The sequence below is a fragment of the Macaca fascicularis genome, chromosome 13 (genome assembly GCF_037993035.2).
Source record: "Macaca fascicularis isolate 582-1 chromosome 13, T2T-MFA8v1.1".
Classification (NCBI taxonomy): Eukaryota; Metazoa; Chordata; class Mammalia; order Primates; family Cercopithecidae; genus Macaca; species Macaca fascicularis.
Window position 1 is genome coordinate 35,514,273 of NC_088387.1, and position 25,563 is coordinate 35,539,835.

At 47.4% G+C, this 25,563-nt stretch overlaps 1 protein-coding gene across 3 annotated transcripts in view; it reads left to right on the top strand.

Moving 5' to 3' along the window:
• POLR1A (RNA polymerase I subunit A) overlaps positions 1 to 25,563 on the top strand; it is an 82,844-nt gene that overhangs the window by 40,463 nt on the left and 16,818 nt on the right. For 2 of the 3 annotated variants that reach the window (XM_005575390.5, XM_015433461.4), the window contains 13 exons: positions 8,691 to 8,840; positions 9,997 to 10,180; positions 13,723 to 13,805; positions 13,924 to 14,082; positions 15,705 to 15,803; positions 17,189 to 17,341; positions 17,596 to 17,678; positions 18,954 to 19,119; positions 20,049 to 20,270; positions 21,144 to 21,358; positions 22,419 to 22,586; positions 23,535 to 23,670; positions 24,137 to 24,294. In XM_005575390.5, the coding sequence (XP_005575447.3) occupies positions 8,691 to 8,840; positions 9,997 to 10,180; positions 13,723 to 13,805; positions 13,924 to 14,082; positions 15,705 to 15,803; positions 17,189 to 17,341; positions 17,596 to 17,678; positions 18,954 to 19,119; positions 20,049 to 20,270; positions 21,144 to 21,358; positions 22,419 to 22,586; positions 23,535 to 23,670; positions 24,137 to 24,294 (1,976 nt within the window). Of the gene's footprint in view, positions 1 to 8,690; positions 8,841 to 9,996; positions 10,181 to 11,205; positions 11,216 to 13,722; positions 13,806 to 13,923; positions 14,083 to 15,704; positions 15,804 to 17,188; positions 17,342 to 17,595; positions 17,679 to 18,953; positions 19,120 to 20,048; positions 20,271 to 21,143; positions 21,359 to 22,418; positions 22,587 to 23,534; positions 23,671 to 24,136; positions 24,295 to 25,563 lie in introns of those variants that run through there. The other variant, XM_074011316.1, reaches the window with a different exon arrangement.

The following is a 25,563-nucleotide window of genomic DNA, read 5'->3' on the forward strand; positions in this document are numbered from 1 at the left end:
AGACCAGCCTGGCTAACATGGTGAAACCCCATCTCTACTAAAAATACAAAATTAGCTGGGCGTGGAAGTGCACACCTATAATCCCAGCTACTCTGGAGGCCAAGGCAAGAGAATCGCTTGAACCTAGGAGGTGAAGGTTGCAGTGAGCCGAGATCACGCCACTGCACTCCTGCCTGGGCAACAGAGTGAGACTCCGTCTCCGAAAAAAAAAAAAAAAAGTAGACTGCATAGTTTCTGTCCTTTGCTTCTAACTTAAATTTGGCATCCTCATAATACAAATATGGTGGTAACAGGCAATGGTGCTGGTGGAGTAATAGTCATATTTGTTGGGAAGTTCCATGTGTTTGCTGAGTGCTTTAGACACATTATCTGATTTAATCCTCACAACTAATCTGCAATGCAGAGACCATTATTATCTCCCTTTAGGAGATGATAAATTACATGCCCAAGACTACAGGAGGCAGATCAAACCCGGGACTTTTCAACCCCCGAAACATCATACCATACTTCTTCTCAAAGTAACAAAATTACATGATATGTGGTGACCAAATGATGAAAAACAGTAAAATATGCTCTTCTACTGTTGCCTGAGTCTCCAAGATCAGCCTTAAGGATCAACTTCTAGTTGGCTATGTGATCTTAGCCCTGTGGGTCTCAGTTCCTCATCATTTCCTGGGACAGTAGAAATTAACTTTCTAAGCTAAGTTCTGATTCTAAACATGGTTTTTCTCTTTGAAACCAGACTGAACCACAAACAAATTCTTGTGTAGTGTAGTCACTCTTGCCCTTTTCACCTATTTGCAAAAAAAAATAGCCTGTACCAACCTTTAGAGACACACTAAAAAATCTCACCCATGACAGAATCAAAACCTGGACCTATTTCCTAATTTTATTTGGTACAAAGGATTTTAAAAGGATTCAAGGTGTGGCCTCTGGGCATAATGGAATTACATTGGAAATCAGCAAACAAGATGTTTGGAAAAGCCCTCAATATTTGTACTTCTAAATAATGTACTTCTTAAATACCTCATGGGTCAAAAGAATCTAAAGGAAAATTAGAAATCATTCTGAAGTAGATGAAATGAAAACACAACATATAATTTGTGGGATGCCACTTAAGCAGAACTTAAGGGGGAAATTTATACATAAAATGCCTAGGTTGAAAAGAAGAAAAAGGGTCCCAAATCAATGACTTTCAGCTTCAAGTTGATGATCTCTAAGGTCTCTTCCTGCTCTCCGGTTCTTAGTTTGTGGACTTGCAACTTGATTTTCCTTTTTAAGCCAACCTTGCATTCCTGGATAAACCTTCCTTGGTCATGAGGTATTATCCTTTTTATATATTATTGAATTCAATTTACTAATATTTTGTTTAGAATTTTTTTACTTCTGTGTTTGTGATAGATATTGGTCTGTAGTTTTATTTTCTTATAATACGTTTGTTTGGTTTTGGTATCAGGGTAATGCTGGCCTCAGAGAATGAGGTGTTAGGAGGTATTTCCTCTGGTTTTCTGTAAGAGTTAGTATAGTACTGTATTATATTATTTATTCCTTAAATGTGTTGTAGAATTTACCAGTGAAGGCATCTGGGCCTAGAGTTTCTTTGTGGGAAGGTTTTCTTTCTTTCTTTTTTTTTTTGAGACGGAGTCTCGCTTTGTCACCCAGGCTGGAATGCAGTGATGTGATCTCGGCTCACTACAAGCTCCGCTTCCCAGGTTCTTGCCATTCTCCTGCCTCAGCCTCCCAAGTAGCTGGGACTACAGGTGCCTGCCACCATACCTGGCTAATTTTTTGTATTTTAGTAGAGATGGGGTTTCACCGTGTTAGCCTGGATGGTCTCAAGCTCCTGACCTCATGATCCACCTGCCTCGGCCTTCCAGAGTGCTAGGATTACAGGTGTGAGCCACTGCACCTGGCCTAGGTTTTCTTTTTCTTTCTTTCTTTTCTTTCTTTTCTTTCTTTCTTTTCTTTCTTTCTTTCTTTCTTTTTTTTTTGACGGAATTTTGCTCTTGTTGCCCAGGCTGGAGTGCAATGGTGCGATCCTGGCTCGCCGCAACCTCCGCCTCCCAGATTCAAGCAATTCTCCTGTCTCAGCCTCCCAAGTAGCTGGGATTACAGGCATGCGCCATCATGCCCGGCTAATTTTGTATTTTTAGTAGAGCCAGGGTTTCTCCATGTTGGTCAGGCTGGTCTCGAACTCCCAACCTCAGGTGATACACCAATCTTGGCCTACCAAAATGCTGGGACTCCAGGCATGAGCCACCGCACCCAACCTGTGGGAAGATTTTCAATCAAAATTTCTATTTCTTTAGTAGACATAGAGCTGTTTTTGGTTATCTGTTTCTTGAATGAGCTTTAATAGTTTGTGTTTTTCAGGGAATTTGTCCATTTCATCTAAGTTACTGAATTTATAGGCACGAAGTTGTTCATAATGTTCTTTTGTTGACCTTTTCTATCTGTAATGCCTATCGTGGTGTCACTTCTCTCATTCCTGACATTGATAATTTGTGTCTTCTCTTTTTTCCTGATCAGTTTGCCTAGAGGTTTATCAGTTTTATTCTCAAAAAAAAAAGAAAAAAAAAAGTTTTTGGTTTTATTGACTTTATTTTTCTGTTTTCTATTTCGTTGATTTGATCTTTATCACTCCCTTTCTTCTGTTTACTTCAGTTTAATTTGCTCTTTTTTTCCTAGTTCTTTAAGTTTGAAGCTGAAGTCAATTTGAGACCCCCTTTTCTTCTTTTCAATCTAGACATTTTATGTATAAATTTCCCCCTTAAGTTCTGCTTAAGTAGCGTCCCACAAATTAATATGTCATGTTTTCATTTCATCTACTTCAGAATACTTTCTAATTTCCCTTCTGATTTTTTTTTTTTTTGATCCATGAGTTATTTTGAAGTGTGTTGTTTAGTTATTTAGAAGTACAAATATTGAGGGCTTTTCCAAATATCTTGGTTGTTGATTTCCAGTTTAATTTCATTGTGCCTAGAGACCACACCTTGGATCCTTTTAAAATCCTTTGTGCCAAATAAAATCAGGAAATAGGCCCAAGTTTTGCTTCTGTCATGGGTGAAGTTTTTCAGTGTATCTCTAAAGGTTGGTACAGGCTTTTTTATTTTGCAAATAGGTGAAAAGGGCAAGAGTGACTACACTACACAAGAATTTGTTCATGGTTCAGCCTGGTGCTACAGAGAAAAACCATGCTTAGAATCAGAAGATAAGGAACTTAGCTTAGGAAGTTTATTTCTACTGCCCTGGGAAATGAAGTCTTAGAGTATTTCTCCAGGACATTTCATACAGCCTCTTGATTGATTTTCTATTTACAAACCGAAGGTCTCTCATTGTTTGTTCAAAGAGCATGCAAAGAAAGATATTTGCCTGTCATTGCAAATCTGGAGTTTATAGCTCAGTGCACATTCGTAAAGTGAATACATCTTTGCAAACTCTCACCCAGATCAGAAAGTAGCAAATCACCAGCACCCCCAGAAGACCCCTCCATGGCCCCTCCCCAGTTTGTACCCCTCGTCAAAGGTAATTACTAACTTGGCTTCCAACACTATAAACAAGTTTTGTCTTTCCTTGAAGTTTATTGAAATGAAATCTTTGTGTGTTACCCATATTATTGTACATAGTAGCAGTTTATTTTTTATTGCTTTATAATATTCTATTATGTGACTATGCCATCATATATTTATCCATTTTTCTATTGATACACATTTGAGTTGTCTCACTTACCTTCATTTGGCTGTTACAAATGGGGCTACTGTGAACATTGTCGTGTGTATCTTTTGTTGAGCACATATATACATTTCAATGGGTAACTATTGAGGCATGGAATTACTAGGTCATAAGATATGTGTTCGGCCGGGCGTGGTGGCTCAAGCCTGTAATCCCAGCACTTTGGGAGGCTGAGACGGGCGGATCACAAGGTCAGGAGATCGAGACCATCCTGGCTAACCCGGTGAAACCCCGCCTCTACTAAAAAATACAAAAAACTAGCCAGGCGAGGTGGCGGGCGCCTGTAGTCCCAGCTACTCGGGAGGCTGAGGCAGGAGAATGGCGTGAACCTGAAAGGCGGAGCTTGCAGTGAGCTGAGATCCGGCTACTGCACTCCAGTTTGGGCGACAGAGCGAGACTCCGTCTCAAAAAAAAAAAAAAAGATATGTGTTCAACTTTAATAGATAGTTTCCTAAAGTTTTCCAAAATGCTTGTAATAATACACACTTCTACTAGGATGGAGTGCAGTTGTGCCATCTCGGCTCACTGCAACGTCTGCCTTCCAGGTTCAAGTCATTCTCTTGCCTCAGCCTTCTGAGTAACTGGAATTACAGGCGTGCTCCACCACCCCTAGCAAATTTTTGTATTTTTAATAGAGACAGGGTTTTTCCATGTTAGCCAGGCTGGTCTCGAACTCCTGACCTCAGGTGATCTACCCTCCTCAACCTCCCAAAGTGCTGGGATTACAAGCATGAGCCACCTCACCCAGCTGTTGTTGCTGTTTTCTTTCTGGCTTGTTTAATTTTAGCCGTTCAGGTGAGTATGTAGTGGTATCTTACTGTTTTAATTGTCATTTCCTTAATGACAAGAGAGGTCGAGCACCTGTTCATATGCTTATTGGCTATTTGGATATCATCTTTTGTGATGTGCCTGTTCAAATCTTTTGCCTATTTTCTATGTCATTTTCTTATTGACAGATGAGAGGTTTTTAAAAATATAATTCAGTGTAAGTCCATTACCAGATATATATATTGCAAATACCTTCTACTTGGTGGCTAGCCTTTTCGCCTAATGCTGTTTTCTAATGATCAGAAGTTTCTAATTTATAGCTCGCTAATCTCGGTTTTTTGTGACTAGTCCTAATAGGAGCTCTTTGCCTGCACTGACGTCTTGTAGGTATTCCCCTCTGTTATCATTTGTAGCTGTATTGTTTTACCTTTCACACTTAGGTCTGCTGTCTGCCTAGGGATGATTTTTGTGGATGTGCATGAAGTGAGGTAGGGGTCAAGAGTCACATTTTCCCATGTGGATTTCCTATCCAGTGATTGCGACATCATTTGTTGGAAAAGTCCACTTATCTACTGCTAGTACTCCTGTGTCACAAGCCAAGTAGTAACATATGAGTGGGTCTGTTTCTGGACCCTGTTTGTTTCCATTGCACCAACAGCACACTGTGGTAATTACTGTGAGTTTATACTAAATCTTGACTTCTGATAGTAAAAGTCTCCAGCTATGTTCAAGACTATCTTGATAGGCTTTAATTACATCTCAATATACCTTTATAAAGAAAAAAAGACTGTGTTGAATATTTTGGGGTGTTTGTATTTCCATATAAATTTTAAAGTCAGCTTGTAAGCATTCACACTGTGCACACAAATACCTGCTAGGATTTTTCATTGGGATTGCATTGCCTCTGTAGGTCACTTTAGGGAGAATCAACATATTTACACTACTGAGTCATCTAAATTGTGAACATAGCATGCCCTTCAATTATGTAAAAACCTTACACATCTTTTCATTAGATTCACTCCTGGGTATTGCTACAGTAGATGATATTGTTTATTGAATTTTCTAATTTTTTATGGTTGGTATCTAGAAATACAATTAATTTTTTATATTGTCCTTATATTCAACAAGCTTTATGAATTCAGTTATTAGATCTCTGTCCTTCAAGTTCTTTTAAACTATAAAAGTAAACAAGTTTATTGATAAAGATAAACATAAAAGGAAAAACTCCGTCCCTCCCCAGCCGCACTCTCCACTCTCCGTATACACACATACTCTCATAGAAAATAAATAAGAATGAGGCTGGGCATGGTGGTTTATGCCTGTAATCCCAGCACTTTGGGAGGCCAAGGTGGGTGGATCACATGAGGCTAGAAGTTTGACACCAGCCTGCCCAGTGTGGCAAAACCCTGTCTCTACTAAAAATATAAAAATTAGCCAGGGGTGGTGGCGAACATTTGTAATCCCAGCTACTCAGAAGGTTGAGGCACGAAAATCGCTTGAACCTGGGAGGCAGAGGTTGCATTGAGCTGAGATTGGGCCTCTGCCCTCCAGCCTGGGCAACAGAATGAGACTTTGTTTCAAAAAAAATAAAAGAAATGAGAATAAGATCATATCATACCATCCCTGGGACTGTTCAGGAGAACCATGAACCACAATTAAATCTGCCAGCCTGGGGTGTCCCAAAACAACAACAGGAACATCAGAACTCACTGATCAGAGATCATCATAACAGATACAGTAATAATGAAAAAGTTTGAAATATGGTGAGAATTACCAAAATGTGACACAGAGACACAAAGTGAGCACTTTCTGTTGGAAAAATGGTGTTGGACTACGCCACACAGGGTTGCCGTAAACCTTCCATTTGTAAAAAACCATGTTATCTGCAAAGGAGAACGAAATGAGATATGCCTGTGTTTAGATCTTCTTTCTTTCAAGTATGTTAGATGTTTTGATGTACAAGTTTTACACTTCTTTGCCTAAATTTATTCTTGAGTATTTTTTTTTAATGTTAATGTAAATGGAACCCTTTTTTTTTTGGAAACGGAGCTTCCCTCTATATTGCCCAGGCTGGAGTACAGTGGCGCGATCTCGGCTCACTGCAACCTCCGCCTCCCCAGTTCAAGCAATTCTCCTGTCTTAGCCTCCTGAGTAGCTGGGATTACAGGCATCCGCCACCATGCCCAGCTAATTTTTGTATTTTTAGTAGAGATGGGATTTCACCATGTTGGCCAGGTTGGTCTCGAACTCCTGACCTTAGGTGATCCGCCTGCCTTGGCCTCCCAAAGTGCTGAGATTACAGGAGTGAGCCACCACACCTGGCTGGAACTTTTTCTTAATTCCATTTTCAGATTGTTCATTGCTAATATATAGAAAGAGAATTAATTTTTATATGTTGATCTTGTATCCTTCAGCTTTGAAGAAGTCATTTATAAGCTCTAATAATTTGTTTTGTTGGCACTTAAGGGTTTTCTCTATATAATATCATGTCATCTGTAAATGTAGTTGTACTTCTTTCTCTCTAATCTGGATGTCTTTTATTTCTTTTCTTGCCTAATTGCCCTGGCTAGAACCTCTTAGTACATTGTTGAATAGAAATGGCAAGCGTGGACATCCTTGTCTTGGTCCTGACTTTAGGCAGAAGGCATCTAGTCTTCCATCATTGAGCATGTTAGTAGTAGGTTTTTCATAGGTGCCTCCCTTTATTAGGTTGGTGACGTCTCCTTCTGTTCCTAGTCTGTTGAGTATTTTTATCCTGAAAGGGTGTTGGAGTTTATCAAATGCTCTTCTGCCCCCTTGATTTCATAGATGAAGTGGCAGGTCATATTTCCCTGCCCTTGGATGGGTGTGTTTCACACTAAGTTCCAGTCTTGACTATGCCTAGCCTGGGGGGGTCCCCACTATGCATGTGGCACCTTGGTTGAGGTGCAGCTTGAAGTAGGCACCCCAGGGAAGTGTCACCCTCCTGCCTTTACTCCCTCACCCTACTCACCGCACAGTGCTGGCCTTCTGTGGAGCTGAGGCATGGAGAGTGTGAGTCATGACCTTTCTGGTCATCTTCTGCTGAGAAAACAGGGAATATTTTCTGCTCTCTTTAATAATGCTGTTGTCCATTGTCGCCTGCTCCTGGTGCACGTGGGTGAAAAGGCAGCTGCTCTCATAACTGCCCTGTCCCGTTGCACTTTTTTTTTTTTTTTTTTTTTTTTTTTTTTGAGACAAGAGTCCCACTCTCTCACCCAGGCTGGAGTGCAGTGACGTGATCTTGGCTAACTACAATCTCTGCCTTCTGGATTCAAGTGATTATCATGCCTCAGCCTCCTGAGTAGCTGGAAGTGTAGGTGTATGCCACCATGCCCGGCTGAATTTTGTATTTTTAGTAGAGGTGGGGTTTCACCATGTTGGCCACGATGGTCTCGATTCCTGACCTCAAGGAATCCACCCACCTCGGCCTCCCAAAGTGCTGGGATTACAGGCATGAGCCACCACGCCCTCGTTGCACACATCTAAAGATACTGCTTTGTGGGGCCTGCTGCAGGCACACTAAGCGCTGTTGATGGCAGTTAGTCTCCCAGCCCTAGAACCTGTCACACCTGCCCGTTTGCCCCTGCCCTGCTCCATCTCTGGGAATGTGTGCACCTGCATTCAGCCCCTCTGGAACCAACTCTGATTATCTGCAGATAAAGCTGCCTCCCTTTGAGCTCTCTGCAGAGCAGCTGCTTGAGAAAGTGCTTCTCTTGGCTTCCTGTTAGCAACTGCTTGTTGGGTGGACGACCCCTCTGAGGGATCCAGCTGGGGCCGGGGAAAGATTCCTTGGCCTTTCAGTAGCTATAATTAATTCCAGTCATAGTAAAGAAATATCTGAGTATGTGGCATAAAATGAAAACAATTTACTTTTTCCTCTCCTTCCTTTGGTCTATTTAGTAATTTAATTCAAGTCTAGGGTATTATTCACTTTAAGAACTATGTTAGGGAGTAAAAATCCCAGTGAAGTTCTTTCTCGTGTATTTTTGTTTTCACTCCTCATTGGTTTAAATAAAAACTGAGATCACCTTGTCCTATGGAGGTGGACCTGTCTGTTTTTCTTGCCGTACCTGAGATCATCAGAAATGGCAATCCAAGGGCAGGAGGTCCTAAAAGGAAAGTTCTCAACTTTTCTTTCTGCCATCAGTTTGTCCTCTTTTTCTTTGCAGGTTTTGTCAACACTGCTCATAAATATAATCCCAGAGGATCACATCCCGCTGAACTTATCTGGAAAGGCGAAAATCACCGGGAAAGCCTGGGTGAAGGAAACTCCTCGATCTGTTCCTGGCTTTAACCCTGACTCGATGTGTGAGTCCCAGGTATGGCTGTCCAGCTGTGTGGAGTGGAGACTTCTAGTCCCAGGGTTAGACAGATTGGTTTAAAACGGAGACAGAAATGGAGGCACATTCACAGAAGCAGGTGCTGTGCCTCAGAAGAGAAGGCGTTGTGCCTGAGTTGGTGTCAGCTTTTGTTTTGGAAAGGTTCAGGGTTGATCTCCAGCATTTGACCCTCAGTATAAAACTCACAAGCAGTTTAGGAAGGCTTCTCCTGCAAAAAGGCTGAAATTGATTATGCAAAGCTTGGCAACACAGAGTCCTGTTTTCCCGCAAGACTGCTCAGTGGCTTGAGATAATCAAACTGGTGTAAGGTTCCATACCCCAACTCTGAGCCTTAGGAACCAGGCCACAAGAGGGCAGGCCCAGGGCAGAGAGAGCTGTCCACACTGAAGATTTCCAAGGCCTCTGCGTGTTCCCGGTGGAGAGGTCTTTCCAGGTCCCCAGTGCACGGTGCTTTATCACAGGGTCTTAATGGACAGTCCATTCACCCCTGAAACTGCCAGGTTTCTTTTCCTTTATAGACCGTATGCTTCATGGGTGCTACATTACGCATCTAGAAATGCTTTTCTGTTCATCAGCTTCCAATGCTTTAACCCAGCTTTGAGAAAGTACACATTCAGGCCTTAGAGGATGTTAGGAAGATTTTGTTGTTACTCCCAGGGCTCAAGGGAGAAAGTACCTAGGCCGGAGGCACAGTTATAAGGTTGAAGCTCACCACTTCAGGAAGACCTTGTGGCTAGAAGCTCCCATGTCTGGTCACAGGTCTTTGTCAAGGATACTTGACCTCAAGTTAGCATGGGTGGGTGTGGGGAGTAGGGGATATAAAACTTGGAGAGAGAGAGTGTGCGTGTGTGTGTGTGTGTGTGTGTGTGTGTGTATGTGGTATAGTCCCTGAAGGGAAGAAAAAAAAAACCTGCTGGTCTGTATATGCTTGCCTCTGTTATAATAAAAAATAATAATAATATATATAGAGAGAAAATACTAGTTTCACAAATGCCCTACTTTTTTCCATGAAGGATTCTAGGCAGGTCACGGTAGAGGGATTTGCACAGTGAGGGTCATACACAGAGTACAGGGTGGGTGGCTCCCACAGGAGGCATCCCCCACCACCCGGCATTGGTGCCCTTTCCCTCCACAGGTGGTCATCAGGGAAGGGGAGCTGCTCTGCGGAGTGCTGGACAAGGCGCACTACGGGAGCTCCGCCTATGGCCTGGTCCACTGCTGCTATGAGATCTATGGAGGCGAGACCAGCGGCAAGGTTCTAACCTGCCTGGCCCGCCTCTTCACCGCCTACCTGCAGCTCTACAGAGGCTTCACCTTGGGTAAGTGCCAGGCTCACTGCCCTGGGACAGTGACCTGGCCCCTTTTAGGGTCAGTGCAGCCGCCTGGCCATCTCCCGGGCCCAGGGCAGAGAGAGCCGTCCACACTGAAGATTTCCAAGGCCTCTGCGTGTTCCCAGTGGAGAAGCCTTTCGAGGTCCCCAGTGCACAGTGCTTTATCACAGGGTCTTAACGGACAGTCCATTCACCACCGAAACTGCCAATTTTATTTTCCTTTATAGACCATATGCTTCATGGGTGCTACATTATGCAGCTAGAAATTCTTTTCCGTGTCCTCTCAGGGGAAGGAGCGGGGAAGCAACCAGGCTCCTGCAACAAAGGCACCCTCACTTGGCCACCCCTCTCCTCCATAGCCAGTGCTTATTCCCCTTCACAGTGCAGAATGGCACCCTCGTGCCCCTTTCCATTCTGTTCCTTTCCTAACCCCTCCCTTTACAAGTTTCTGTCCTCAGACTGATTTCTCATACTCATACAACCCCATTCCCTGCCACACAAGTGCCCTTTCAGAATTATCGGGGCCCATCGCACTCCACAGAGGGGCTTCCCTGTTGTCAGAATTGCCCACTGCCGGCCCGGCGCGTGTGGCTCACACCTGTAATCCCAGCACTTTGGGAGGCCGAGGCGGGCAGATCACTTGAGCCCAGGAATTCGAGACTAGGCTGGCCAACATGGAGAAATGCCATCTCTACTAAAAATACAAAAATTAGCCAGGTGTGATGGTGTGCACCTGTAATCCCAGCTACTCAGGAGGCTGAGGCGGGAGAATTGCTTGATCCCAGGAGGTAGAGGTTGCACTGAGCCGAGATTGCGCCATAGCACTCTAGCCTGGGTGATGGAGCAAAAGAACTGCCCACGCCTTCCCAATGCAGTGGGGTCATCAGCGCTCTTGGAAACACTATGCTGGGCAAACCTGTTGGGGTGATGCTAAGACAGGAAGGAGAACTACCTTGTTTGCGCCCTAGAAATGAGAGCACGCTGCTTTAGGAAAGTGGCTTCGATAAAGAGGCTTCACCTTGGGTAAGTGCTGGGCTTACTGCCCTGGGGCTCCCCTAGAGCAGTCACTGGGCCCCTTTTAGTGTGGGCTTGAGATCAGATCTATCCAAAGGCTTAGCCTCTGGCGAGGCTTATGGAGGACACTGCGTCTCCATGTACACAGAGCAGGGTCCAGCCCTTCCACACTGTTCCCGTTAGGGGGATGCGAGATGCTGCGTGTCAGACATGCACCGCAGTGTGCATAGGTGTTGTCTGGTTCATGTGGAAGTAAAGCTCCTCTGCTTCACAGACTTACTCGTGTGCAGACAGAGTGGGAGTCTCAGCATAGGGCCTGTGGACCTGCGCCTGCTGCAGCTGGAGTTGGCTCACGCTGGGTCCTGCATTATACATTTTATCATATATTTAATTATGGAAAGGTTAAAAAAAAATACATGAAAATAATTTAAAATCACCCAGCATGCGTTTGTCAGAGATAACCACTAATAGTAATTTGATGTTTGTTTTTCTAGACTTTTCTAGTACAAATACATTTGGAAAAAGTGGAATCCTACGCTACATACTCTACTTCCCTTAGCCACCCACCAAACGTCCAAATGTATTTATAAATGTCCTTTGGGATCAGCTAATACAAATCTACATCCTCATGTCTGGTAACTACAGATTATTCCATTCTTATGGATATATCATAGTTTAACCAGTTCCTGTAATTAAACATTTAGGCTGTGTCCAGATTTTCACATTATTGCTGAGATGAGCATCCTTGAACAAACGTCTTGGCCTGTATGTCCCATTATTTTACCAGGATAAGGATTATAAGTTAAGTCTTGTTTGGCAGCTGAAACTCACCTTCCCCTATCTTAATTCCACTAAGAGACCTGAGCCACTGCTGGGGACATCTGTGTTCAAGGTCACCCACTTCCAGTTGGGAACCAGAGTAGAGTCCCTTCCAGGATAATCAAAGAAAGTAAAGCATGATGACTACACCTCATGAAAAGTATATTTCAATTTCAGATGTTGACCTAGAATAAGCACAAGGATTTCTGCTAGCTAGAAAGAAATTAGTGCTTTTGAAATGAAAATAGAGGAGGATCCCACACCTAGCTCATGATGAGGAGCAAACCTAACATAGGTGCCAGGCTTTAGCTCTGCTTAGTGCGTGGTACAAAGAGCAGTTGGTCCCTTGAGAATGAAGATGATCCAGAGGCTCAGGGCTGAGAAAGGAAGCAGGGCCAAGCTGGGAGTGGGGCTACGAGAGGGAACAGGCGTGAGATTGACTTCACTCCAGCCCGTCTCAGCTAGCAGGGTCTGTAAAGGGCACAGCTAGATGGCCTGGAGCTGACCCCATAAGAAGGCCCACTTTCATGGTGTGGCCTGCTTACAGAGGAACTGTTTCTTTCCCCTTCTGTTCACACATGTTCTTAGAAGCCCTCCAGGACCTTGCATTGGGAATTCCAAATATTTCAGCCCCATCTTTTGAACAGTACACTGCTGTTTTCTTTCCCACTCAGATCTTGGCTGAGGGACTTTTGAGTCCAATAGCACTTACAGTTACAGAAAAGAACTAGTTTTAGCCAGGTGCAGTGGCTCACGCCTGTAATCCCAGCACTTTGGGAGGCCAAGGCGGGTGGATCATGAGGTCAAGAGATCAAGACCATCCTGGCCAACATGGTGAAACCCCGTCTCTACTAAAAATACAAAAACTAGCTGGGCATGGTAGCGTGTGCCTGTAGTCCCAGCTACTGGAGAGGCTGAGGCAGGAGAATCACTTGAACCCAGGAGGCGGAGGTTGAAGTGAGCCGAGATCACGCCAACTGCACTCCAGCCTGGGGGACAGAGCAAGACTCACATCTCAAAAAACAAAACAAAAAAAAAACCACTAGTTTGATCAAGAGTTGATGTGGAAAGACCTACTGCTGCCCAAGATGAGGAACTCCTCAACCCTTTGAGCCAGAAGGGCAGGCTTCACTGAAGTGACCCAGGCTGTCATCCTCCTGAAGCAATGCTGAGGGACCTGCGGTGGTGGTCCCTGTCACCCAGGCTCGGGTGTGTCTGTGTGTGTGCCTGCACAGGCACACTCAGCTATGTAGGGTGGCCCCTGTGACATGTGGCTTCTGGGACCCCAAACTGAGATGTTCTCTCTCTCTGTCTCTTTTCCCTGAGCTTATCTTTTCATCCAAAATCTCTTCTTCACCTTCAGCCTATTCATCCAACACATACCTATGGAATGGTGATAGTATATTTGGTGGCTAAGAACATGAATTTGGGACCCAGGCCTGGGTTTACTTTCTACCTGTGTGACCCAATTTTGAGCCTGAGTTTTGTCATTTGTAAAATGGGGATTATAAGGTTTGGGCTCCGATAGGCACCTAAGAGATGGTGACAATCTGTTAATGATGTTAATATAATCTTCATTACTCAGGTATTTCCTGCGTCTGTGGCACTGGGCTCTGTGCTCTGACCTTACTGAGTTTAGTCTGGTGGGAGAAATCAGGCCTGAGATCCCCTACAAGCTTGTCTGTTTCACTTCACAGGCGTGGAAGACATTTTGGTGAAGCCAAAGGCAGATGTCAAGAGGCAACGTATCATTGAAGAATCCACCCACTGTGGGCCCCGGGTACGGACGGACTTCGAGGCTGTGGCCTGCCCTAGAGGGGTGAAGTGTGTGCTGAGTCAAAACCCACAACCCTCCTCGTTTGACCTCAGCCTCCAATGTATTTCTGTTCTCATTCTAGGCTGTCAGGGCTGCATTAAACCTGCCAGAAGCCACATCGTATGATGAGGTCCGAGGAAAATGGCAGGATGCCCATCTGGGCAAGGACCAAAGGGATTTTAACATGATTGATCTGAAGTTCAAGGAGGAAGTGAACCATTACAGCAATGAGATTAACAAGGTTAGCCCAGCATTGCATGCGTTTATCCCCACCACTGTGAATGCTGATTTTTAAAGAAATTACATTTTGATTCTCACCCGGGCCCTACAGAGCACTTTGGCTGTTTAACAGCTGACTAGGTGAGATGTGAGGTGGGATGGGTAGAACTCGTTGTTTTGAAGGGCCCAGGGCTTTGTTCCCTTCCCCAGTTAGGGTCTAGACAGGCCTCGGAATAGTGGTGAGAGAGAATGCTTTGTGCTGTTTTTCTTTTTAAATGTTTTTATTTTGGGGTGACTGCATTCAAGGGGCTGAATGGGGCCACCAGGGGTGAATAAGCAGGGTGAGGGACCCAGATCGCCCCTGCTGCTTGTGCAGCAGAGCCAGCAGTGAAGACTCAGGTTCCAGTCCTGGCTCTGCCTTGAACTTGCTGTGTGACCTTGGGCAAGTGAGATAACCAGTCCCTGCCTTGGTTTCCTCACCTGGAAGTGGGGCTGTGAGGGGCAGCACCTCACAGGGCTGCAGAGAGGCTTCAGGAGCTCCTATTACACAATGCCAAGCCAGTTCCTGGGCAGTTGAGAAACGAGAGGGAAATCTCTGCATGAGCTGAAACCACAGACTGCTTTTCTCTGCCTTTCTGCCCCAGAGCCAGGGCTGTCCATCCTGCTGCTTAGAAGAGCTGGCTTGGCCCTCACCCTGCCTCCTAGGCCCTCAGGGCCCAGCCTGAGGAGTGGTGAGGAGGAGGCAATGCTAATGCTCATCAAAAGACAAAGTTTGTCTGTGGTGCTCTCTTGCCTGGCTTTTAGCATCCCTTAGGCCGCCGAGAAGACTGACCTCTCATGGGGACAGGTTCCATCCTTGAGGGGTTTTGTTGACAGGAGCTTTCCTAGCACCTCCCTGAGAATCAGGAGGCTCAGCTTCTAGGGCTGACTGGGCATGCTGGGAGTAGGGAAGTTGTCTTCAGATGCATCTCAGAATGGTTTCTTGTCCCTCCAGTTGCCATCTTCCCATCACCTCTGCCCACCCAGGCTCTGCCTCTCCTGTGTTGGGCTGAGTCTGTGGAATTCCAGGCACAGGCTAAAAGCCCCAGACTCAGAGCCCCCTTCCCAGCATCTCCCCAGGCTCCCCGTGAAGAGGCATGCTTGGTTCTGCTGGCCCTTGAGCCAAGGCAGAGCTTCCTGCCTGGGGCTCGGGTGGCATGTTCGTAAATATGACATGATGTGGACGTTGGTATTCACGCTGGGAGAGGACCCAGGCCAGGCTCTGCTGGGCTAATCAAGGGCATCACCTTAAATTTTATTCTTCTCCAGCTTCTTTTTAGAATCACGAACTGGATCTGCCAGCCCCTCTGCTTCTCCTTTTCCTTCTCCCTTTTTGCTGCTCTTTGGCCAATGAATGGAACCTCAGGGATCCTGGCAGAGGAAGTCCAGCAAGTGCAGGACAGGGAGCACCTATTTGACCTCTTAGGGGTTCCAGAGAAGGATTAATGTCAAATGAGGCTTTCCCTTACCTCGAGTGGGATTTGGCAGTTAGGTCTGAATAAATATTCTGGCTGTATTGCTTCTGCCTCCTGGATTTACATCCTGATTCTGGGATTTTTAAAGGGGGCGAAGTCACTGACCACTGTGTGCTGATTTAATCTGCAGGCATGCATGCCTTTTGGCCTACACAGACAGTTCCCAGAGAACAGCCTGCAGATGATGGTGCAGTCGGGAGCCAAAGGTTCAACTGTGAACACGATGCAGGTGTGGGCAGAGGCGGGTTGGCAACTTTACAGGTGTCAGCAAAGGCGGGTGGGTGATAGCAGGAGGTGGTTTCAATTTGTTCCCTATAAAACGTGGCAAATACTGAAAAAGAGAAAAGCATGTAGAAATCAGTACAGGAGCTAAACACTGTTAACATGCCAATGTTAAAGGCAGATGTAGCTATGACTATGCAGATGGGATATGTATAATGTAGTTATATATTATAAATTTACAAACTGTACTATTGCATATATTCATGTTATATAGATACATTATGTATACTCCCACAATTTTGATGTAATTTTGCATGATCTTTTCTTTCTTTCTTTTTTTTGAGATGGAGTCTTGCTCTGTCACTGGGCTGGAGTGCAATGGCGCCATCTCGGCTCACTGCAACCTCCGCCTCCCAGGTTCAAGAGATTCTCCTGCCTCAGCCTCCCTAGTAACTGGGACTGTGGGCATGTGCCACCATGCGCGGCTAATTTTTGTATTTTTAGTAGAGACAGGGTTTCACCATGTTGGCCAGGATGGTCTCAATCTCTTGACCTGGTGATCTGCCTGCCTCAACCTCCCAAAGTGCTGGGATTACAGGCATGAGCCACCGCGCCTGGCCATTCTTTTCTTAATATTAAGTTATAAACATTGTCCTAGAGATTTCTTAACCTTAAACCTTAATGACCTTAAGAGGGTCTAAAGTCCCACCCCATTATCTGTTGAGTGTGACAACAGAAAGGCCGAAAGCCATTAGGAAATCCCCTGACTAAATCAAAACCTAGATATACTGCTGTACTCCAGCACTCCAAGAGTATTAACAGGCAACTTTCTAAGCAAACAGCTCAATAGCTTGAGTTCCCATTTTTGTTGTTGTTTTTGTTTTAATGAAAATAAGACAGAGTCTCCCTGTATTGCCCAGGGTGGTCTCAAACTTCTGGGCTCAAGGGATTCTCCTGCCTCAGCCTTACAAAGTGCTAAGATTATAGATGTGAGCCACCACACCCAGCCCTGAATTCCCTTTTGGCTCTAGAATGTGAGGATCGCAGTAAATGGCTGTTTCCTGCAGGCCTCTCTTTCCCCATCAGGACCCTCCAGTCCCTTACAGGTATAACATGAGATGATTCTGAGACATGGCTCCTTTTCTAGACAGCACCCATTTTCAACTGACCCCAAATGTGAAAATCCAGATCAGTCAACAAAAGGAAGATGCAGGTATTTTTTTTTCTTAAAATGAAAGCTTCCTGGTTTGTTTAGAAATGTAGGTGAGCCTTCAAGAACTCAGTTTCCATGCAGCTTTTCTTCAAGGTCAGATTATACTTTCCCTGCTGGGACAAAGCACTGTTAAAAACACATGTGGATCTTCAGTTTCCTGTGGGTTTCCTGTCCTCCAGATCTCGTGCCTCCTGGGCCAGATTGAATTGGAAGGTCGGAGACCCCCGCTGATGGCGTCTGGCAAGTCACTGCCCTGCTTTGAGCCTTATGAGTTCACCCCCAGGGCTGGTGGCTTTGTCACTGGCAGATTCCTCACCGGCATCAAACCTCCTGTATGTATTTTGGTTTTTCTGTAGTTTTTTCCCTTATTTCTAGGCTTAATTGTAGGTGAACTATGACAGCCCTACAGAGTAGGGCAGAAGACACTGGGGGCTGTTGTAGCTGTTGAGGTCAAAAAGTCCTAGGAGATCAGGGAAGGGAGTGGCCTGTCTGGTCAGGAAGGGCTGCTGGAGGTGTTGGCCTGAGCCCTTCAAGAAGCACACTGTCCTCACTGTCACCTTTGGGACCTGGGTCCCATTCTCTGCAGGAGTTCTTCTTCCACTGCATGGCAGGACGAGAGGGCCTGGTCGACACTGCTGTGAAAACCAGCCGCTCAGGTTATCTCCAAAGGTAAAATGTGTCTGCCGTGCCCCTTGAGGTAGGGTGCCAGGACCCTTCATCGCATCATCTTTCACATTATATTAACAGCTCGTTTAAGATTCCTTGGGTGGGCCGGGCGCGGTGGCTCAAGCCTGTAATCCCAGCACTTTGGGAGGCCGAGATGAGTGGATCACGAGGTCACAAGATCAAGACCATCCTGGCTAACACGGTGAAACCCCGTCTCTACTAAAAAATACAAAAAACTAGCCGGGCGAGGTGGCGGGCGCCTGTAGTCCCAGCTACTCGGGAGGCTGAGGCAGGAGAATGGCGTGAACCCGGGAGGCGGAGCTTGCAGTGAGCTGAGATCTGGCCACTGCACTCCAGCCTGGGCAACAGAGCAAGACTCTGTCTCAAAAAGAAAAAAAGATTCCTTGGATGAAAAAACTTTTGAAGAATTTCCATGAATGGCCTGAGGCAGAAAGCAGCAGACACTTCCCCTTCGCAGGATCGGTAGAGCATGAGCTCAGAGGCTTATACAAAGGGCTCTGTGTTCTGAGGGTCTGCCGTTCCCTGGGGGAAGCTATGGCTGTGGGAGAAGGTCTTGGGCAGTGGCAAGCTTGTCTTGCTTCCTGAAAGGCTCAGCTGCCGAGACAGTAGTGACTAACATTGAGCTCTGTCCTCACAGCTTGGGGTGGGGGGACAGTGACTCCTGGGAAGCCCCCTGTTAGGGTGGCAGGAGGGGAAACCTAGGCAGAGTGTCCAGAGAGGTGAGCAAAGGGGCTAGGACCGGGGCAGAGAGCAGGAGACGTTGAGATAAAACCGAGGAGAAAGGCCGCCTGCAGAGGGATTCACATCAGTGGTTAGTTCCTAATTCCCCTTAGTGTCCTTGGCGATCCTTGGGTTGACCAAGTTTGAGAATCCTTGACAGCTCCCCTGGTTCGCCCGCCTTGTGGTTCTAAGGACACTGGTCTCTGGGGAGTTCTGCACTGCAGGAGAGTGCAGGGGCAGGCAGTTATCTCAGCAGCTGGGGCTAGATGGGAGCCCAGTTCTAGGGGTGGCAGCCAAGCCTCTCACATGGCTGCAGCCTCTTCCTCCTAGAAAACCATCAGGAAATGCAGCCTCTGGCTGGGGGACACTGGAGCCAACCCAGACCCTGGGGCATTGGATCCAGCCTGTGTTCCAAAGTCTTGCTTGCCTGCAGAACAGCAGCCCCCCTTTCCCTCCCCTCCGCCGCCCCAACCCTCATCAGAGGCCGCCCTGGGAGGTGATGAGCCAGCGGGGACTGAGCCGATGGTGTCCTTACAGGTGCATCATCAAGCACCTGGAGGGGCTGGTCGTGCAGTATGATCTCACAGTCCGTGACAGCGACGGCAGTGTGGTGCAGTTCCTGTATGGGGAGGATGGCCTGGACATCCCCAAGACACAGTTCCTGCAGCCCAAGCAGTTCCCCTTCCTGGCCAGCAACTACGAGGTAGTGTGCTAGACCCCAGAGCCTGGGGACTGAGCAGTGGACCTCCCCCACTGAGGTTAGAGAACTGGAATGCACTGAGCTTCGCAACCCAGTCCAAGTGGCCACTGGAAAGTAGAGTGGGAAGAGTTTATAAGACATCAGTCTATGCCCTGAAACACTTGACAGTTTCAAAGCCTGTGAACTTTCATCACCTGAGGTGGCTGGAGGGCATGAGCACCTCTGGAATAATACCTACTCTTTGGGGCCATTTGCCACGTGCTGGGCCCTCAGCTAAAGCACACTATCAATACTATCCATTTTCCTCCTCACTGCAACCCAGGGAAGTAAGCATTACTCTGTCCATGTTGCAGCTGAGGCAATTGAGTATCAAAGCGTAAGTAAACAGTCGGTGAGTGGCGGAGCCAGCATTTGAACATGGGCCCATCAGACACAAACTCATGATTTTTCATTCTATACCTTAATGCCCTTGTAGTGACCATCACTGTTGACTGGGAAGTCACCCCATTTGGCAGACAGGGAAACTGAAACCGATGTGACCTGTCCAAGGTCATCAAGCTGACGGTAGAATTGAGGGTTGTACTCTGGTGCTGAGTCCTTTCCATCCCGGTTCCTATCCCTGAACTTGGCCATCACTCTTCCCCTCTTCCTTTCTTCCCAGAAACTCCCTTATGCTCCTGGAGGGGCTCTGAGTGTGCTACTTTCTTTCCTGTGTCTCCCTCTGCTCCCAAGACCATTGGTTCCCAAATCTGGTTTGCACAGGGTGAGGGCCCTGATTAGCAATGGATGCTCAGCCTCTCAGAGTGGGTGCTCGGCCCCATCATGAGGGCTCCACACCAGCCACCTGGGTCCCCTGAATTTGTGCTCCATGGCCCTCTGTCACACCTTCATCTCTTTGATCTCGTGTGTGATTTGTTTGTTTGTTTGTTTAGGTGATAATGAAATCGCAGCATCTCCATGAAGTTTTATCCAGAGCAGATCCCAAAAAAGCTCTCCGCCACTTCAGAGCTATCAAAAAATGGCAAAGCAAGCACCCCAACACCCTGCTGAGAAGAGGCGCCTTCTTGAGTTATTCCCAGAAAATTCAGGCGGCTGTGAAAGCCCTGAACCTTGAGAGTGAAAACCGGAATGGCCGCAGCCCCGGGACTCAGGAGGTGACACAGGGAGATGATGTCCTTAACATCCAGCACATCCAGGCTTAGTCAGTGGGTGACAGATGAGGGGCTGTTTTCCTAAGGGAAGGTAGAATCATGAATTCCAGCCTTGTTCACCATCAATCAGAACAGAATGGCTCTCAAATGGGAATGTAAGGCAGGGATTCTTAACAAGGGTGTAGGCAGGGTTTGGGGGAACTAACTGGGGCCTGTGACTTTGGGGTTCCCACAATCCCAGGTGTGAAGGAATGGGGAGCAGTCATGAGAAATGGAGAGGACGGCTATGTGCTAGGGCCACTGGACAGAGCCCTGGGTAGAGAGACCCACTAGAGGGGGGTTGGGGATAAATACCAGGATCCCCTTCCTCCTGCTTTTCCCTCTGCTGCTGGCGCCTCCCATCAGCCAAGCACACCTGGGAGCCAGAAGCAGGGGATCTCTTTGAAGCAGTCACTTTGGGACTGCCTTGAGGGTCACAGAGCATGTGAAAGAGCCTGGATCCAGAAATAAGCATGGATCCAGCACAGTGACTGTGTCCTAGCTGGCCTGAGACAGTCGTGGCTTTGCCTCTTGTCCTAACTTAATCATAACAGTCTCCTGTTTTACTCTAAAAGAATCCCAGTTTGCTCAGTAAATTACATGCTCGCCCTCTCTGGGCTTGAATGGGCCAGGATGAAGAGCTGCTAGGCTTGTAGTCAAGCAGGGTGAACTAGGACAGATTGAAGTCTTTCCCCATTTTAAATGGGGAGATGGTTTCTCATTGCAATCAGGTTTCTGTCTTTCTGTCTCCCTTTATTATTGGAAGCCAATGCTTTTGATCCCTCTTATGCTACTGGGTATCCCTCCCACATAGCTGAGACCCATCCTTCCACTCAGATGCTGAGGATGTGGTATGAGTTGGATGAGGAAAGCCGAAGGAAATACCAGAAGAAGGCGGCCACTTGTCCTGACCCCAGTCTGTCTGTCTGGCGTCCTGACATCTACTTTGCATCAGTGTCCGAAACGTTTGAAACAAAGGTTGATGACTATAGTCAAGAGTGGGCAGCTCAGACAGAGAAGAGTTATGAGAAATCAGAGCTTTCTCTCGACAGGTAATGACAGTGATTTGTTGCACAACATGTACAGGAGAATCTACCTCCTAGCCCCTGCCCCACCCACTCCGGGAGAAGAGGGCTGCCTCCTGGGTTTGAGACTCCAGGTAGAGGGAGGGCAGTAAGACAGCCAGGGGTACCACGCAAGCCCCGAGGGCCCAGGAGTGAACAAGTGCAGGGAGGCAGGAGTGGACACCCCACTCCGGGCCAAGATAGGGATAGTGGTCTGCTGGGACAGAGGCTTGCAGGAGTGTCTGCTCTCTTGGGTTTGGTGTGGTAGGTGGGGCTGACTGAGAGTCAGGGAATCCACTGTTCAGCTGCTGCCAACTGTGTGACCCAGGACAGGTCATTCATGCCCAGGGACACGAGGTCTTAACTTTTCATGAGGTCTTGGATCTGATTACTCCAGTGATCCTTTGAACTTTGGGTTCCCATTTGAAGGCCTCAGCTTGGACTAGTACAGACACACACACACACACACACACACACACACACAGAGTGTAGCTCAGTGCTCCTTGTGGCTGTTCTTACAGGGTCAGGCTTCATAGGAAAAATGATTAGTAAATTACAGAATTGTGCAGCATGAATACTTCTGATGTGGGCTGCAGCCATTGGCACTAACTAAAAATATAAACACTCTCATCACCCCCATCCCCATAATGGCCTAGCAGGAGATTTAAGCTGTCTCCAAATGGTCATGACTGAGAAAAAAGAATGAATAAAGGAAAAAGTGAATAATGAACCCAGAAATTTTCCTGCTTAGGGGGCTTGTGGTAACAGGCCCAGAGTGGACATGTGACATTCTGGAGGCAAACATGAAGAGTCCAAGCATGAATGTCTAGAGCTTCAGCCGCCCAGCTGGGATCTGTGCTGTGTAATTTCAGGACATCTCAGGGTCACTGGTGGGAATTTGAAGATTAGAGGGATCTTTTGCCTAGGAAAAACGAGTCCAGAAAGAGGTAGAGGTTTCAGGTTTCTGGGTTTCGGGCAGCAATGACAGTCTGTGGTGTCTGCTTCTGACCCTGCCACCGCCCCCCGCAACCCCCACTGCCTTCTCTAGGTTGAGGACCTTGCTGCAGCTGAAGTGGCAGCGCTCACTGTGTGAGCCGGGTGAGGCTGTGGGCCTGCTAGCTGCCCAGAGCATCGGAGAGCCCTCCACCCAGATGACCCTCAACACCTTCCACTTTGCAGGCAGAGGAGAGATGAACGTCACCCTGGGCATTCCAAGGTGTGGAGCACAAGGGAGCACGGGGTGGGGTCTGTCCTAGCCTCTCCTGAGAAGGAGTCATTTAATGAGAGGGAGGGAGGGAGTGTGTGTGTGTGTGTGTGTGTGTGTGTGTGTGAGAGAGAGAGAGAGAGAGAGAGAGAGAGAGGGACAGGGTCTCATTAAAGTGGGGATCAGGGTTAGAATTTCCAGAGCCCGGCTGGTTTCTTTGGTGCCCAGGCCTGGTAGGATCTCCATTTATCCCTCTGCCAACTCCTGCCTCCAAGTTCCTGGGGATGCCTGTGAGACTGCACACTGCTGGGGGAGGGACTCAGGAACGTACATTGTTAACAAGCCCCACATAGGGTGCCTGGTTGCCCAACTCCGGGGAACCATTCACATAGAACGTGGCCCTGGGCCCTGGCCCTTCAGGTGAATATATGTGCTGGGCAAGGGGAATGAGTGTGGGGTCAGACCCATCTGCATTCAGTCCCTGGCCCTGCCTTTGTCTAGCAGATGGACTCTGGACAGGTACCTCACTTTCCAAACCTCAGGGGGTCCTTCTGTGGAACGCCAGAGGCTGGGACTCACCGTACATCCGGGCAGTGAGGGCTGGCTGAGCTCAGCAGGAGCACTGTGGGTGTTAGTTGCCTTCCTGCATCGCTTGTTCATTCAGTGAGCATCAGCAGGCACCTGCTGTTTGCAAGGCACAGGTGACAGGAAACAAGAATCAGACAAAGCCCTGAGCTCAAGGAGTGGGCACTCCAGGGAAGAAGCAGGGAGGGACAGGGGAGTCCCTTACTGTTGCACACAGGGCCAGAGCTGGGATTCTCTGATCCAGCATATTATCCCTGTGAGATCCCCAGACCTCTCTCAGATCCCAGAAGAACTCTGACATCATTAGGAGAAGCTGCACCCAAACAGAGGGTCTGGTTGCCGCTCATTATTGGATGTGTCCTTATTCTGTGACAGGTTGCGGGAGATTCTCATGGTGGCCAGCGCCAACATCAAGACACCCATGATGAGCGTGCCCGTGCTCAACACCAAGAAAGCCCTGAAGAGAGTGAAAAGCCTGAAGAAGCAACTCACCAGGGTGTGCTTAGGGGAGGTAACGTCTCCTTCCCGGGCTATAGATGGGGTGAAGGCACGTTCCTATATCCTCCCCATGTGTGAAGAACAGGCTTTGCTTACTGCACTGACCCTAGGCTCAGATTCCCACCAATGAGAGAGAAGCTGTGTCTGCCAGGTGCTGAGCAGAGATGGATCAGGAAGCTTTTAAGAGAGTCATTAGTTCCACAGCATCCTCCTGTGCCTGAAAAATAAACCATTTCCTGAGTTTGCCTACCAGCTCTGCTGAGGCCACTCCTAGGAGGTTCAGGCCACTCTCTGGAGGTGACTGCAGGCTGTGGGCCCCCAGCAGACCCACACCAGTATAGCTTGCCAGGGTTTCTTTGGGGTTTGGCCTGTGTTCTCAGCTGCTATCTCTGTAAACCCTTGGGTCTCGTAACCCACTCACGTTGCACAGTCACCGAGGACCTAAACAAGTCAAGTTCTCTCTGTCCGTCTGGTTCCAGGTGTTGCAGAAAATTGATGTCCAGGAGTCCTTCTGTATGGAAGAAAAACAGAACAAATTCCGGGTGTACCAGCTGCGGTTTCAGTTCCTGCCACATGCATATTACCAGCAGGAGAAGTGCCTGAGACCCGAGGACATCCTGCGCTTCATGGAAACAAGGTCAGGGCTCAGGCTGTGATTGTCATTGACCTTGACCCAGAGAATGCTCATGAACTGAGGCAAGAAGCACCTAGCCACAAGGCTCCTAGAGATTGAGTGCCTTTTCCCAAATGAGCCCTTCAAGGGAAGTGTTTAGGAAAACAGAAGGCCTTGCAGCCTGATCTGGAAACCTGAACCCCAGTCTGGCTTGTGGGTGTGACTTTGTTAGCCACATGTCACTCCCTGAGCCCATTTCTTCTCTTGGGTTGACGTCAGGATTGTTGTCTTCTGGGGCTTGCAGGCATTAAGACATGGAAATGTGGGTGTGGTAAACAGAAGGGAGCAGTGTCAAAGCGGTGCCTCTGTGGTGTCGGAGCAGCACATGCTGTTAATGTTTGCTAGGGTGTTACTTCAGGCAGTATAATGTGGTTCCTGATGCATTTAGATTCTGTGAATAATGAACAATGTGTGGGTGGCGTGCTGCTCTTAGATCTCCATTCTATAACCAGGATTGCCTCCAGAGAAATTCGAGTTCCTGTCCGGTAGGGAAAAGGAACTTTTGTCTCAAGTTCAAGTTGCTGTTAGCTATTTGAAAAGCAGAGGCCGCAATGCTGAGTTCAGGGGAGCAGGAGGATGGGCTTTTGGGGGACTGGGGCAAGCCCGGAAGAGGCCACGAAGCACTTTTGACTCACCAGCTAACCCTAGACGGCGAAGTGTGAACACAAACAGGCTGCATAGCCCAGCAGGTGACAGGCCAGTGAAGCAGGCTTGGGGGCCCCCGGCAGACTGAAGAGTGTGGAACCTGTGTCAAGGGGCATCGGTTACCATGCAGGAATGGGGGTCAGGGGGCCAGATCTTTTGATTTTAAAAGAAAGAAAACAAGCTTCCCACCCCCTACGTTTTTTTTCTTTCTTGGGTCACTTGGTTACTTGCCTTTGCTTTTATATAATTGAGGTCTCCTGACTTTTAAACATCAGCAACTAATTCCTGTGCTTTTAAAAGCCCAGTAAGGCCCAGATGGATCTCATCTGTTGCAGGATCTGGCCATAGGCCACTGACCACTGTCTCTAATCTAGACCAGTTCTCGGGTCTTCTGGGAGCTGCTCAGATAAAGAAACAGTGACAGAGCAGAAGCAGAAAGCTCCCTCCACAAACACATACTGAGCCATGCCCATTCGCCGCCGAGTCACAGGGACAGGCGTGGGCAACACAGTACGACTTTTCTGCCCTCAGCCCTCTGCCCTCTCACCTTATGGGGCCTGGCCTCAAGCCAGCCCTCTGTGCAGGTGG